We start from the raw sequence: 17,402 nt of genomic DNA, 5'->3' as shown, positions 1-17,402 counted from the left end.
CATTTTATTCTAGTCTTTTGGTGTCGTATTTTAAAAGTAGTATTTCGGTGTTGTAGGTGAAATACGAATTAGGATCCACTGCTCATATGTAAAATAAATGTCACCCTGAGAAATTGTTTCACTTTAGTCTTTTGTGCGTTTTCTGTCGTATCTAATTCGAGTTTACTGTAATACATTATGTCTTTAACTGCCATCTCTTTTTCAGATTGTTATGAGACGGCTGTAAATGAAAAGGTATAATGTCTGAAGGAAAGCCTGCTGCTTTAAAGGATTTCATTCCTAATAAAGGGTTCTTGCATCAAGAGGACGTTCCTCAGTACATTCTATGCAAGCCTAAATTGATGCCACTGAAATCGGTGACACTTGAGAAATTGGAAAGAATGCAGAAAGAAGCTGAAGAAAAAGTAAAACAACAGAAAGCTGACGAAGAACATACAAATGTTGAAGCAGCTGCATAGTAAAATGTGCATTTTGAAATAATATTTTATCCTTTGATATAAAGATGTCTTATGGACCATTACTGACAGATGTCATATTGACATTCTGCTTGGCTGCAGGGCTTCTATACAACTATGGCAACTGGATGAAACATCATATCATTGTGACAGTAGCAGTGCTAGTTGCCTGGTACTTCTCTTTCCTAATAATATTTGTCCTGCCACTAGATGTCTCCTCGGTAAGTATTCATTATTTTGTCTTGAACATTCTTTTGCTTTTAATTTTGTGTAGTTAGTAATAATATTGTGTGGCTGTTTATAGCCTATTATAGCCCTTGTAAGGCAGATCCTCTAATGTGGGTGGGCAGCATTTGCTGTGTATGGGAATCTATATGTTAATGTGGTGGAGGACAGTATTATGTGTAGTGTATGCGTTGCAGGGATGTTTCAGGACAGGACAAACACCCAGTCCCTGATCCACAAGAATTAAACATTATAGATTAAAATCGTGACCCGGCCGGGAATTAAACTCGGGACCCTGTGAACACAAGGACGGCCAGTGTGCTGACTATTCAGCCAAGGAGCCGAATATGTAGTTTCTATTTCTAAACAGTGATTAAGAAACTGAAAAAATTTGACTGGGAAACAGTGGTTAGATTAAAATCGTGACCCGGCCGGGAATCAAACTCGGGACCCTCTGAACACAAGGACGGCCAGTGTGCTGACTATTCAGCCAAGGAGCCGGATATGTAGTTTCTATTTCTAAACAGTGATTAAGAAACTGAATAAATTTGACTGGGAAACAGTGGTAAATGACATTTGAAAGTCTTCCCGTTCGGCCTAATCAATGCCGACGGTCTACGCAATGCAGCACCAACAAAAGTCTGTATTGTGTGTTAATTGAACTCACTGTTGAATGATAATGTGAGGAAAACACTTGTGAGTCTTGAGCCTTTGCTTTTCGTACTTTTTGTCTTAAATGATGACAACTGACTCGCCTTTACATATGTTTGGTTATGTGTAAAATATGAATGTGACTTGTACTAGAAGGAAGTATTCTAATGTTTGGTAAAACTTGTGGCTCGTGGCTGCGTTCAGCATCCCAGCAAGTAAAAAATATTCTTCCTTGTACAGAAAACTGAAGTTGATACTATGTCAATCTCTGATGTGCGTCCATTTCCTGTGTTAATATTGGCAGCAGGGCACTTCCTATTATCTCCAACAAAGGTTTGATGTGTCTGGCCTACTGCTACCACATTCTGTAAAACGTGTCATGGCGTGTGACGGTTGTAGTTACACACTCAGCGACTTAATTATATCGGTTACTCAAAGAGTGAAAATGGATGGTCTTTTCAACAGTCAATACTGTCACAGGGTTTATTAGAGGCCTGTGTGCTGCATTGCTGCTCAGTTATCTTGTCACTAGCCGGCCCTAACCAATCCAGCCCAGTGGTCTCGTCACTCATTGGACCTAACCAATCCAGCCCAGTGGTTTTGTCACTAGCCAGAAGTGTTGTAACTAGCCTGTCCTAATTTCCTAAGTTGCTACCCATGTTTAGTGGGCTCTGACATGCAAACCATGCCATGTTGCATTCTTAACCTCTCTTTTGTGAAATAGTTTGTAAAGATTTGCCATTAACATAAATATCTGTTGATGGTTTCTGAGGAGTGTATAGATAGAATCACACAATATGCAGCTTAAGCAAGGGAGCTATTGTTGCTAGCAGCTTAATTACTTGGTTACATGATTATCAAGCATGATACCCACTGTTAATGAGATAGTTCTTAGTGTCACTCGATTGATCTGGATAGGCTTGACTTGTAGTGACACTTGGTTAGTTTAAATTGTCACAGGTGTCCAATAAAGAGCCACCCCGTTGTTTGAAGGGGGCTTGGCACAGTTGCATGCCGTTTCTTTTTAAAAAGAGCCTTGACCATTAGTAAGCATTGAAATTATTACCTCCTAGAAGTATTTGTCTTGACAGTCAAGATTTTACCCAAGGTTTATTCGGATGCATTTCACTGCAGTAACTAAAACTTGTACATCTTGATGTTCCGTTTAGTGATTTTTTATAAAACTCATTAGGCACAGTTGCTTAGATTCACAAAACCTGGTCAGCTCAGGGTGGAGCCGCAAGTAAAAGTGGGTAAAATTTCCGTCGAAGGTAGTGGCTGTTGAAGCTAGTGGTATGGAAAATGTCGCACTATTTATGATATTTTCTTTCAAAAGAAAATATCTGTAGTGAACTAAGTATCTCTAGGCCTAGGTTGGAGAAAGTGAAATCTGTCTGCAGATGAATAAGTGTAGAAAATCTTCAGGGCGAGGAAGTTGGAAGTACATGTACATGATTAGTGAAAAATTCCAAACAATACAGTAAGCAGGTTCAGGATATAGAAAGAGAATGGGTGGCATACAGGGATGCTGTAGTAGAAACAGCAACGGAATGCATAGGAATAACTGTGTATAAAGATAGGAAAGAGTAAAAGTCTTAGTGGAATGATGAAGTGAGGGCAGCTTGCAAATGTAAAAATAAAGGCATATCAGAAATGGTTACAGACAAGGATTGATGCGTACAGAGAATTGTATGTTTATGAAAGAAACAGAGTAAAACAAATAATTGTTGAATCCAGGATGAAGTCGTGGGAAGAGTTCGGTGATAACCTGGAAGCGGTAGGGAAACCTTTCTGGACAGTAATAAAGAATCTTAGAAATGGAGGGGAAATAGGAAATAAATAGTGTTTTGGGTAAATCAGGTGAACTCATAATAGATCCCAGGGAATCACTGGACAGTTGGAAAGAATATTTTGAAAATCTCAAATAAAAGGAAATCTTTCTCGTAATGTTGCAAACAACCAACCTCATGGGGAGGACTGTGATGTTGATGAAATTGGTATGAAGTCAAAAGAATGGTAAATAAACTTCATTGTCATAAAGCAGCAGGAATAGATGAAATTAGATCTGAAATGGTGAAATATAGTGGGAAGACAGGGATGAAATAGCTCCATAGAGTAATGATTAACATGGACTGTTAGTAAGGTAACTTCTGATTGGACGAAAGCAGTAATTGCACCTATCTACGGTGTATCATAACTATACCGACAAAAATCAGGGATGCTCTTCATGTTATGCTAAGAACGATCGATGGTGCAGTCGAATTAGCAGAGAAAATTGTTCTTTTCAAGAAAATGAGGGTACTTTGTTACTTCCGGCTGCACAATTCAAATTGACAAACTCGCCATATTTGCTATGCCAGACACAAGCTGGATCCGTGCTTCAGGGAAGAGAAGGCGAGGGGGAGGGGAAGTGGGGTGTATGTTGGAGACAGAGGTAATGCTCTGTGCATATGCACAAACTTCCTCGTTCGACTTGCACAGGCTTGTCCTTGTCTCTTTACAAGCAATATCCACAGTTTGTTTATTAAACAGCTGTAACTGCACACACAGTACAAGAACACGCTCTAATTAAGACACACTTGTCAGTTAAGGAATGCACCAGATTGTTGCTTCTCTCGTCTGTTGGTCGCAGTAACGTTCTTTATTATTTAACATGCTCGAAGATGCAATCCTGATACCCCACAGTTGTCTGTTTCTTCACTCACAACGTTGTAAATGGAATGAAATACTGAACAGAGTAAACAATACACCCATTGGTTTGAATACAGTGATCCTACATCGATGCACAGTTCACAATAATGTAGTAGTGACCTTGGGACACTTTTCAGGGTGTGTGGTGTGTGTCTCATTACCTCTGTTTCCCACTTCCCTTCCCTTCTCTGACGCACAGCAACAGGTAGCAGCTGGCTCTCTGGCATAGCAAATACAGCAAGTTCGTCAATTTGAATCGCACACCCGGAAGTAACCTCATTTTTTCGAAAAGAAACAATTTTCTCCACCAATCCGATTGCACCATCGTTCTTAACATAACACAAAGAACATCTTTGATTTTTTTATGTCGGTATATTTATGATACACCCTATATATGAAAAGGAACAGGAAGGATTTCATCAACTATCAAGGTATATCGTTGATCATTGCACCAGGCAAGGTGTTCATCAGTGGAATTTCGGAAAGGAGGATACGATCATTGGTTGAGAGTAAGTTGGATGAAAACCAGTCTGGTTTAAGATCACAGAGGGGCTGTCAGGATCAGATTTTCAGTATGCGCCAGGTAATTGAAAAATGCTATGAGACAAGTAGAGAGTTATTTTTATGTTTTGTAGATCTAGAGAAGACATATGACAGAATACCAATGGAAAAGATGTTCGCTGTACTGGGGGACTATGGGATTAAGGGTAGATTATTAAAATCAATCAAAGGCATTTATGTTGACAGTTGGATTGCAGTAAAATTTGATGATAGAATGAGTTCTTGGGTCAAGGTACTTACAGGGGTTAAACAAGGCTGTACATTGATTCTTCATAGGTTACATGGATTATCTACTGAAAGGTAAAAAGTGACAGGGAGGGATTATGTTAGGTGGAAATGTAGTACAGTAGAACCTTGTTTACCCGGATCAACCGGGACCAGTGCCAATCCGAGTTAACAAAAATCCAGGTTATCCAGAGAATTACACATTATAATTCTCATGTTAGGTGGATATAAAAAAAATAGCCTAATACTTGTAACATACTTTGTATTTATCCAGAGAATGACAGAAAAACGATTAAAAAAACATGTACATTGCTGAAATATTTTAAATGGAGTTTAGAAATTATTATCGGCACAATTTCACCAAAAAACACATACACTGTATGTACTGTAATAGCCTATGTATTTGCACTGTACACATTATAGCTACAAACTGGTTGGTAGTAAAAAAGGCAGTGAGCTTCTGCTGTCTCAGTTTAGTGGCATCGCTTACAAGCAGCGCGACCTTGCATCTGCTTTAACAGTAGAAGTTCATTTGGCAATGTTTCGGCTTGACTCTCGAAATAAACCATCAATTTCTCTATGTATGCTACTGCTTCTGCGTGGGTTATAACCACAGCTAGTTCATCAGCACTGTCTGAATCTGAATCCTCATTTTCATTTTCAGTAACACTGCATGATGCAATAATGTCTTCCTCTGTAATCGGTTTATAACGTCCTTCATTGTCGATTTTCACCCTATTTGTCAATGTCTTCTTCATCGACATCGGAACAGCCATTTATATTTTTTTAAATGTCTATAATATCTCCTTCCACACTTAAATTTTCTTCTTCTTCAATCTTGTTTTCTGGCCAGAAAATTCCACACAACTATACCAAACACTGTTATCAAAGGTGAAGCGGTTTAATAACCAAGCTTAAACCAAATTGAAGGGGACAAGATTTCCCCTTTTTTTCTCCTTTTGGTCAGTTTAGTTCCCAAGTTCACTATATTTTAGAGTATTCAAAACCATTATAAAAGAGTTTTTAAGTTTTTTCATTTCCATTTGATTACTAGAGACAAGACAATTGTCCTTCATTGGATTATATTTGACGCACAAATTGGTACTAAGCCAAGCCGCCATACACCCTTGAGACAGCATGGCCAAACAAATTCATGGTGGAAGTTTAAGTAATGAGAACAAGACTGGCACGAAATGTTTGTTAGCTCCAAGAGCCACAGTACATAAAACAAGCTATGCCATGATTAAGAAAGACCCGTGCTCACGTGACCTTTTTTGATGGTAGCACAACACAACGGAAACAGTTTTTTCTCTCCTGGATGAGCCTCAATGTGATGCTGAACGGTTTGTATAGATTTACGTCGTGTTATATATGCAGAAAGTGAAAGAAAAGTGGGGGGGAAAACACTGGAGAATTGTCCGCATTATGTCATAATAGTCCAATAAGCGTCCAGGTGATGTGGAGGTCACGTGAGAGGGAGAAGTTCGTAGCGAGTTGTCGAGGAAGGCAGACACATACTTTTGTGGTTAGTCGAAGGAGGCCTTCTTCATAATAAATGTGGAGTTCTTGAAACCGTGTAGAATCTTGATCGTGCCGAGGCATAGGCCTGAGGGCTGAATAAGTTGCTTGGCGTGATGAGGACGAACGAAATCCCAAGGCCAGAAGTGAGGAGGTCAATTTGATAAGGGAGCAAACAGGTCATTTGGAGAGAAGGAGTCTGGAGTGGGAGAGTAGTCATTACACAACATACAGAAAGTGTTTTATTTGATGTTCGACATCTCAATTGGTTTAAAAGTCATATTCTGCCTCTTTGAATTCAGAATTTCTTTATAAACAGAAAATTACCATTAATCATCACCTGAAACCAGCGGTGAAAATAACGTTTTTATCCTGAAATCTAAGTCAACACACTTTATTAGAATTTTAATGTGTGGATTCTTTAACCTTTGTTTCAGTTTGTCTTAGCAAATCCATCCAGCATGCTGTTTACATCTACCACATTCAATTAGGTCTTCTTGGACAAGATCTCTTCTTTAAAACCTACTATGGCACCAAGCAGAAATTTGAAAGAGTGCACTGCATACAATTTAGTTTCCAAATTTTGATTCCTGAATAAAGTCTCTGTCTGTGCCACACTAGAGATTCTTTATTGTCTGAGCACAACAAAAACTCTGATCGTGTTAAAATTCTCACTTAGAGAAATAGCACATGAAATCTACGTTTCCCTTTGGTTATAATGGGAAACTTGGGCAATGGCAAGCCTGTGATCTCTCTGCAACGGTGTATTCTATTGGGAGCCTTAAACAGCATCTTCATTAGTTAAGATATGAAGGAATTTTCTGTCTGATTTTCATCCTGACTACTTCACGTACCCTGTGTAAAGCATGAGCAACACATTACAAGATATTAGAATCATTCCGTATTGACGGTTTTCACTTTACAATGGCGAAAAATGAAAGTATCCTCCTATTCAATACATCATATATTCCGTCATTAGACGGAGTAAACAAGTTCAGACATGTTTCGGCTCGTTTGAGCCATCTTCAGTGAAAAAATTAGGGGGGTTGGAATAATTTACATAATATGAGTTGAAAAAATGCTAAAAAACACAATGAAAGCGCAAATGAAAAAACAAACAAAAGAGAGCCTAGACGGAAACAAAATAGCACAAATATACAATATTTACAACAATATGCAGAGCAAAAAACAACTTATTGCAACAAAATTCAGTGAAACAGGAGTTTTTGAAATAATAATTGATACTAAAAAACTGCGTTAACCTAAGAAACAAGGGAATGAGAAAACAAATGATGCAGATGGAAATGAATAATAGTAGCACATGGTGAGGTTGTGGACCTCATAGTTTACAAATTATTAGTTTATAAAAACGACAGAACAGTTTGAAATCGCTGTCAAAATCCTAGTGGAAACCCATCACTTCACTTCTCTCAAAATGTTTGCTCCCGCTCTCCTCCTGACCATTTTGAAGTGATGGGTTTCCACTAGGATTTTGACAGCGATTTCAAACTGTTTTGTCGTTTTTATAAACTAATAATTTGTAAACTATGAGGTCCACAACCTCACCATGTGCTACTATTATTCATTTTCATCTGCATCATTTGTTTTCTCATTCCCTTGTTTCTTAGGTTAACGCAGTTTTTTAGTATCAATTATTATTTCAAAAACTCCTGTTTCACTGAATTTTGTTGCAATAAGTTGTTTTTTGCTCTGCATATTGTTGTAAATATTGTATATTTGTGCTATTTTGTTTCCGTCTAGGCTCTCTTTTGTTTGTTTTTTCATTTGCGCTTTCATTGTGTTTTTTAGCATTTTTTCAACTCATATTATGTAAATTATTCCAACCCCCCTAATTTTTTCACTGAAGATGGCTCAAACGAGCCGAAACATGTCTGAACTTGTTTACTCCGTCTAATGACGGAACATATGATGTATTGAATAGGAGGATACTTTCATTTTTCGCCATTGTAAAATGAGCAACACAGCTTACATGATGGACATTGGGTTATTGAGGTTTCATCTGTCCAAATGCTGAGACCATGGATTTTGCCTGGTCAGTAACAACTTGCCATATTTTTCGTTCAGTATACCTGAGGGCCAGAGCTTGCAGCAGCAGTCATCATAACTCTGCATGACATCTGTAGAGGTGACTGCAATTCATACATTGCAAACAGCATTGGCTTTGATGACTCTCCTGATAGCGGCATCACAAGGATATTCATGACAGCTTTCAAGACAGAATCAGGTGATTCATCCAAAACAAAACAAACTGGATGCTCTCCTATTGCTTCTTTAATATTTTCTTTACATTGATTTTGTATATTGGCTGCAAGTAATTCTTTTGCAAAGTGCTTTCATCCGGGATAGATCTTTCTGGGTATTTTTCAAAGAAATTCTTCATTGAAAGCATATTTTACTTTATGAAACAAAATCCTACATTATTGGGTGAGTTGTCAGTGCGTTTAGGGGCGCGCTGCTGTGAGCTCGCATCCGGGAGATATTGGGTTCAAACCCCACTGTCGGCAGCCCTGAAGATGGTTTTTCGTGGTTTCCCATTTTCACACGAGGCAAATGCTGGGGCTGTACCTTAATTAAGGCCACGGCCGCTTCCTTCCCATTCCTAGGCCTTTCCTGTCCCATCGTAGGTGTGACGTAAAGCAAAAAAAAAAATAAAAAATATCCACATTCTAAAAAGGTAGCTGTAAGGTCAGTGAAGAAACTTGGTAGGTTCAATCCTAGTTCAGTCCGGTGGTATTTGAAGGTGCTCAAATACATCAGGTTTGTGTCGGCAGGTTTATTGGCACGTGAAAGAACTTCTGCAGGGCTTAATTCTGGCACCTTGGCGTCTGAAAACTGTTAAAGTAGTTAGTAGGACGTAAAGCAAATAACATTGTTAGAAAACATTTAATTTTTTGTTTTCATATCCGTTCTAACTTCTGCAAAGATGTCTGAACAACTGTGTTAGAGCTTTCCCACTAACAAGGGAATGGATTTCAATGTAAAATTCTGATCTGGTTGAAATTTAGTACACAATATTCCTACAAAGTTGTACAATGACGTAGTGAAAACTTTCAATTTTGAACACCAATATTTTACGCCAAAAACCTACCGGCAACGGAATTAGCGAGGAGGTGGGGAGAGGTAAAGCTGACCTTGAATCCTAGCAGCACACGATGGCTCGTGGCAACCAGACCATGACTAGCCGTGCTGCGTTGTATTCCCCACCTTCCACCTTCCCCTCATCCCTTCACTCTCTTATCAGTTTGGTAGGGCTATGCAAAACAGACTTGACTTTTCGGATGAACAGTTTGCCGTCATCAAGCCATGTAAGTATGACACTTTTATTTTGTCTGTTTTTTTAATCTTACTGGTACAGACAACAGTTAATTTAAAAAAAAATTAAATTTACAGTCAGATTATATACAAATATCAGAAATTGACGATGATGTTCAGTTGGAACACCTTCCAAATTTTAATCCTTGGAATGTGATTTGTCTACAAAGCTGAAGCTGCTTTGCTGAAAGTGATCACTATTAAAACCAAATAACATCTGGTGAAAGAGAATTGGGTTTTGAACTGTACCGTAAGTAAAAACTTTGATATAGATGTTGATTCCCATAGGGCTCCAGTTAGCCTACGCAGTGGCCTCCACGGTATGCACTAGCCAGCGTATTGGTAGGTGTGCTAGGTACCAACTGATGAGCCCACCCTAGCACACGAGGGCGAAACGCTGGCAACCAAGAATGAGCTAGCTGGAAAATTTATAATGTCCAATAACGGACCATTTATATTGGTATTATAAATTTGCTCATTCAGGACAAATATTTCAGATTCCCTATGGGAATCAACATCTATATCATCTGATGGCCAAGCAGGCATCAATTTTTAGTGATGAGACAAAGTCTCTTAGTGCATTGGCACTGTCGGTGGCTCCAGTTAGCCTACACAGTGGCCTCCACGGTATGCACTAGCCAGCGTATTGGTAGGTGTGCTAGGTACCAACTGATGAGCCCACCCTAGCACACGAGGGCGAAATGCTGGCAACCAAGAATGAGCTAGCTGGAAAATTTATAATGTCCAATAACGGACCATTTATATTGGTATTATAGTAAAAACTTTGTTTACATTTTTCATGGCAAAAGTAGACGTGCACCAAGACTGAATTATGATCCTTGTTTACAGGCTGTATTGCAGAAAAAGTTGATGTACAGGTCGCCACTGAACATGAGGAGACGTTAGTTGTTATTAAAAACGATATAATTTGCGATATCCGATACTGACGGTAAAAAGATGCTACCACAACACCTGCAATAAGTATCACTCGCAAAAAGTAGGCGGTTGATTATTGGCTGAACAAAGGAAGGAAAATAGGTCGTTTAAAGTCATTCAGCATTAATTTAAAAGCTATGGCACCAATTGGACCTTTCTAGATGGAAGCTACAAATAGAATCTGGGGGCACAAAGTCAGAAAAACTGAAATTTATCACCAGAGAAACATTTGAAGAATTTAAAAAGGCAAGGCTGAACAACAACAAAAGGAAATGGACCCTGAAGAATGCTCGGCGTGTTCGTGATGATACCTTACGCGTCTCAGATTTCTGAGTACGAATTCAATATTGGTTCCCGGAAAGTTATGAAATTTGTAACCAAAAGTTACACAGCCGATCAGCTTGACCTTGCGTCAAATGCTACAATTTTTGTAGGAGAGGTATCCGAATTAATAAACACTCGCTCTCCAAAGTGCGTTTTTAACACAGATCAAGGCGGGTTTAACAAAGAGTTCCATGCTGGACATATGCTACATTTAAAGGGAGAGAAAAACAATTTCGCAGAAGCTCAATCGTTGAACTCATTAACACACAGGTATACAGCCTGTAATCTGCCGATGGAGAACTGTTACCTGAACTATTAGTTGTGTCATAAGAAAAGGACGGTGAATTTGGCCCTATTGTTAAAAAAAGTTTGTTTACAGCAGATAATTTGTTTTGCCTTCACCGTCTCGGAAGTTAACTAAAAAGTTACTTCAAAAGTGGTTACAAGATGTTTATTTTCAAAATGTACCAGACGGCAGTGTTTTACTCTTGGATTCGTGGACAGCACAAAGTAAAGGAAATATATTAGCGTCAAAAACCACCAACAAAACTATTATTGTTAAAACTATTCCCCAGGGAACTACTGGAATGATTCAGCTGTTATATGTGCTTGGTTTCCGGTTATGAAAACAATTTGTTAATTTTTTTTTTGTGACTTGATTATATTATCCAATTTTGATATTAACATTCATTTGCGCAACAATATTTTAGAAACCCAATCATTGATCCACAACCAACTATCTTCTCTTCGGTTTCGTAACATGTGGGAAGTATAGTTGAAACACAACCCACTTGCTTTGTGAACCCCATTCAGTTTTGTTTCAAGGATGGTTCTATCCAAAATACTTGTGTTATGTGAACAAAAGAAAGTGTTGCAAGGTACGCATGGTGCAAGCAGTCTCTTTTCATTGACCACTTTTTTGTAAACATCCACTATTGCAAGGATTACAAAGACAAAGAGGGAAACAAAGAAAGGTCAGTTTGTTTATTTATTTACAGTAAGGCCAAGCCTAAAACATCAAATTACGTTGCAAGTTATGTTCTAATCGAGAGGGTAGAAGGGAGAGAGGAAAGTTTAAGGTGGGGAATGCAACGCAGACATCTGGTCATGCTTGGTCGCCACAAGCCATCGCCTGCTGCTAGGATTCTTCATTGTACAACTTTGTAGGAATATTGTGCACTAAATTTTAAACAGATTAGAATTTTACACCCAAATCCATTCCCTTGTAAGCTCTCTTTTTCCTGATGTCTTAGATATTGAGGATGTTGAACTATTCTGTCTTTTATATATTTTCAATTTACCTTAATACTGATGTTGCACAAGGAACAGCGGATAATCTTACTGTCATTTTCCGTGAAATCATCCTTGAAACAACTTACTACATTCTGTAATTGGCTACTGCTTGGAGTCTCCTTTGCCATTTTACTGAACATTCGTCACAGCACAGAGTTTAAGCTGCTCAGAAATTAGTTCACATAAATGTCTAAATCTAGGAAATAATTACTTTGAACAAATTATTCCAAGTCTTTTCATATGCTTCAGATCAGGTCCCATTGATGCAACATACTCTACTAGTCTCTCAGGACAAGTCCAACTGCAATTATGACCGTCTTTTAGAAACAATTTTTCTGTAGAGACTTTAGCATGGGAGGCAAGTTAATGTACATGCACAAATGCTTTCTTTATCTCTTGTGTACAAGATTTCTAGAAACAACAGTTCTCATTGGCACAATTCATCAATTTTCGTGCACCAGATTTAAATAATCTTTGCCGGTAGAGCAACAAAAATGCCTTTTGTGTGCACAGTTCCCTGCGAAACGCTAAGAATTTCACCTTATTTTCTTGACACGACATAAGCCAAAAAGCCTATACAGTATCATGTCTTTAAGTACATATCTTCACCTGAGAAGCAAAAGGGCTTATGTTTCCTGCAAAAGGCGGATATCCCACATGCGCCCTTTTCCTCCTAAAAGCACTCTGGCCTCCACCTTTGTGTCACACTTAAATTTGCAGGGAATGGCAACAACACAACCGCCTTTATTCCATAGATGTGTTCGATTATACTGAACACAAAAATCTAACCATAACTCAGAAACACAAAAATGGACATATGCCCTTTTGCCTCAGGTACGGATATCATAAGCCATTTTCACTTTTCTCAGGAAATTAGAGGGTTTTTTGGAAAATATTATAGGAATTAGCTAAATGTTTGCAGTAATATAAGGCCAAAAATAAGAAATATTTAAAAAAGGGAATGCTGACTAGGAAAGAGGAAAGAAGGGAATTTAGAACCATCTAATCTGGTTGGTGAAAGACAGGTTTGAACACTAATTATTTCATGTTTTGTATTGAAATTAGAAAAAAAGATTATCTTTAAAATCCAGTCTGTAATAATAACATTAATGAGGTTTCAAAATACAGATTACAAATATCTTCATATGGTTATATAGATATTTAGGAGTTGTAGTTATGATGTGAAGGAGAGGGCATATAAATTTCTGGTAAGATCCATAAAGTAGTAAATAAGTTACAGTTTTGTGAGATATTGAAAATTGTCCTACACATTTTTTTGAGATGGACAGCAGACAATTGTATGATGGTAAACAGGATGAAAAGTCAGATTGTAAGTTTCACCAAGAGGAAACATCCTCTCAGTTTTAATTACTGTGTTGAAGGGGATGATAGTACATCGTCGGGATCCTAGGTATTAATATAAGGGATGATCTTCATTGGGGTAATCTCATTAACAAGGTTGTAAAGAAAGATTACACATCTCTTCACATGGTTATGAGGGTATTTAGGGGTTGTATGTAGTAACATTATAAAAGAGAGGGCATAATAAGTCTCTGGTAAGATCCCAATTAGAGTATGGTTCCAGCGTATGGGCCCACACCAGGACTGCTTGATATGAGAACTGAAAAAGATCCAAAGGAAAGCAGCACAATTTGTTCTGTATGATTTCCATCAAAGGAGTAGTGTTATGAAAATGTTCCAAACTTTGGTCTGGGAAGGCTTGGGCATAAGGAGATGAGATGCTTGACTGAGTGGTATGTTCCTAGCTTTCAGTGGAGAGATGGTGTGGCATAACAGTAGTAGACGAGTAAGTTTGAGCGGTCTTTTAAAAGTAGGGAAGATCATAGTATGAAGATAAAGTTGTAATTCGAGAGGACGAATTGGTGCAAATATATTTTATTTATAGGACAGGAAATAAGGGATTGGAATAATTTATTAAGAGAAATGTTCATTAAATTGCCAAGTTCTTTGAAATCATTTGAGAAAAGACTAGGTAAACAATTGATAGGAAATTTGCCACTGGTGACAGCCTTAAATGCAGATCAATGATGATTTATTGACTGAATGTATATTGTGAGTATTGAAATCATATGCTTAATTTGAGAGGAGTTTTCTGTGCTATTCTCTCCTTAACTTTTATTACTCTGAAATAACACTTCACAATATTTTAATCCTCTTGTCTTTTGTGTTCTTTGCATCAACAGACAGTTTTTCGTCAATGTATGAAGGAGCTGAATATAAACGATAGTGCTACAGCTCCAGCACCAAGCAATGAAACTGGCAATTCTACACCTACTGTACCTGTCTTTCCTATGTGCCGTGAACCATGGAGCTATGTTGTAGATGATGTGTACTTACATCTTTGGCGAGTTGTTTATTGGACTTCACAGTGTCTTACTTGGTGAGTTGGTTAGTTGTATAATTGCTTTTCAAAAGCGTTTTCCACAGGTAAAATTTCATTTGATGGGATACTTTTGATAATATTTTTTTGGTTTTATTGTGTCTTTCCCAGGGTCTCATCAGCCTAAAATACATTTAGCCATATTCATATTGTTTTCCTTGATTTAATGTACACAATCATTATTTTTATAAAGTATTTGGACTGTGAATATGTTCGATTTTCATCCACTTGAACAGTTGAATCTGAAATTGTTCTTAAATATTTTTATTATGGTTTTAAAAGGAACCATCTCTTCATAACTGTTTCACTTTCTTAATATGATGTTACAGTATAGTTTTTGTTGAGGAATTACATTGTCTTGGAGGGAATTGGCATTTCGGCTACCGCTTTAACTTTGTTTTATTGATATTTCACTGCAACACACTTCTATAAGCATATAGATTGGATAGTGATTAAACTTTTAAGGGGAGGGAGAGGTCATTTTATTTTTATTCTTTATAGAATTTATACTTTCTTCATTAATCTAAAAATATAAGTAATGTTATAATAATTAGTATTCTTGGGAGGAACTCGTTAGCCTGGACCGGCTGCTAATGAAGTCTCTGAGCTACAGCCCCGCCTGCTCGTCACTCCAGCAACCAGTCAGAATGCTAGACCAGCCCGTGCCACCACCACTCTGTAATTTCCTTTAAGGCCTCCCTGAGGTTACCAGAAAGGGCTCAGAGGTGTGATATGAGGATTTGATTTCTAGAGGATTCCAGGGGTTTCTCCTTGTCCTAAGTATCTGGGAGGGCCAGCCTCCTTATTTAAGGCAGGCTGGATGAGCTTCAGCAGTTCAATTTCGCCAGCAATTGAGACTGTTCAGTTCTGTGACAGCACTGTGGAGTTAGTGCTTCGGTGCACTGGAGTGCTGTTGTGTATGAACTGATGACGAGAATGAACAGTGCAGCTGAGGGATGAGGGACAACAGTGGAGCTGAGCGATGAGGGACATTTAATGAAGACTGCCATGTGTGTGGGAACTAAGTTCCATGTACAGACTTGTGAGACTATGTTGCGTGCTCATAAATTGTGAAGTGTGTGGCTACTATAGTTATACAGTGAATATAATCTTGAACTGTCCTAAGGTCCAGGTGACAGTTGCACAAGTGCATGTGTGGGGTAATGGTTTTAGCTTGTGTCAGAGTGAATAACAAGTGTAACTGAACAGTGAGAACAGAGAGAGAGCACTAACTATAGTAATTGTGTGCCTGTGTAGTTGTATAAGTAATTATTTTTTATAGTTAATTAATAAATGTCAAATTAAACATTACCAGTTGTGAATTGATTTATGTACTACCTGCTTCCCACCACCACCAATAATAATTTTAACTGTTTCAAAAGATGTGTATGTGAATGTCCATGTACTGGGTGGGAAAAATAAAACTGGCTGGGAAAATATTTACAGTAGGACTGATGCAGGATTGGCCCTTGTAGAACATCACAGAAGATGCTGGAAATGGCCTCATCTGAAGAAATAAAAAACTGAGGATCCAAAAGTCCCGACCCTTTTTACTCGGAAACCACCAGCCGAACTAAATACAGCAAGGTTCGTCTGGTTGCTTTAACGCATGCACAACAGTAAATTTGTAAGAATACAGATGCAGATCCTTTTTGATAATGTTTTGTCATAATGATCTCTTAATTCCCACTTCCACAGATAAACGGCGTTGAGATTTCGTCGGACTTCGTTCTAGGCTTTCCTTCACTCAAGCAATATTTTCTTGTGCTCAAATTCTCATCTGATAGTTACAATTTTTAGGTATTCTCTACAGAACCTGTTTCATGCCATTTTACCACCAAGTTTTGTATTGCAGACTTTGCTGGAGGTTTTGCCAAAACACTTCCAGCGTTAAACTCTTGTGCAAACAGTTCCGCATAGGTTTTCCATGAATTGTGCTTCGCATAACACTCGACAATGAACACGTGCTGTTTTATCGTGAGCACCATTTTGTGCTGCATTCAACTCTTCACTAAACATGTCTGCTTCACTCACTCTCACGTAATGACACAGCGACGTACTCAGGAGGTATGCACACGCAGACATGTGACAGTAAGTGATTGGTGCATCGAAATCATTGTTTCCAGCATTTCCTGTGATGGGCAGTTCTGTTAATTAACAAGGGTCAGTTCTGCATCAGTCTTATAAATATTTTGTGGGCCACATTTAATTTTCCCTTTTTGTATATGTCACTTGCTACATCCCACTCTGCCATATATTTCTTACTATTTTTTGTTAATTTCATTTATATTGTACTGTAAGGTATAAATTGAATTGTGATCCGTATTAACGAACATTTATAATTGTGTATTTATGTTTATCTTCTTCTTCCTTTATTCATGGGGTCTCTTTAAAAGTTCCTTTTAGTGTCGACCTCAAAGATCTTTTGCTACCATATGTTTTCCATCCCCACCTAGTTATACCTGCTCCCTTCAAAATGTTGTAGGTTCTCCTTATTGGGTCTTCTCGGATGTTTCTTCTCTCTTCACCAGGTAATCCCAGTGTGGAGATTCTAATTCTTCCCAGCGCCTCACATTCTAAGAGTATGTGTTCAGCTGATTCTTCCACATCGGATTTTCTACATACATTGTCTCTTATTACTCAAATTCTGTGTAGGCCTAGGTGCTTTTTAAGGTGGCAGTGCCCAGTCAGCAGTCCTCCTACCCATCTTATATTTTCTCTGCTGAGTTCCAACAGTTCCTTAGCATGCTTCTTGTTTGGGCTCTTTATTAGTTCTTTCTCAAGCCTGC

The 17,402-nt window shown here is 38.2% G+C and overlaps 1 protein-coding gene across 2 annotated transcripts in view; it reads left to right on the top strand.

Moving 5' to 3' along the window:
• Positions 1–369: 369 nt before the first annotated feature.
• The window catches only part of LOC136858177 (LMBR1 domain-containing protein 2 homolog), a 271,921-nt gene continuing 254,888 nt past the window's right edge, over positions 370–17,402 (top strand). For both annotated transcript variants that reach the window (XM_067137535.2, XM_067137534.2), the window contains exons 1-2: positions 370–676; positions 14,417–14,613. In XM_067137535.2, the coding sequence (XP_066993636.1) occupies positions 503–676; positions 14,417–14,613 (371 nt within the window). In that variant the 5' untranslated portion in view covers positions 370–502. The remainder of the gene's footprint in view (positions 677–14,416; positions 14,614–17,402) is intronic.

The sequence above is a fragment of the Anabrus simplex genome, chromosome 1 (genome assembly GCF_040414725.1).
Source record: "Anabrus simplex isolate iqAnaSimp1 chromosome 1, ASM4041472v1, whole genome shotgun sequence".
In the NCBI taxonomy this organism is placed as follows: domain Eukaryota; kingdom Metazoa; phylum Arthropoda; class Insecta; order Orthoptera; family Tettigoniidae; genus Anabrus; species Anabrus simplex.
Note: the sequence above shows the minus strand (reverse complement) of the source record. Positions and strands in the feature narration are given on the sequence as shown.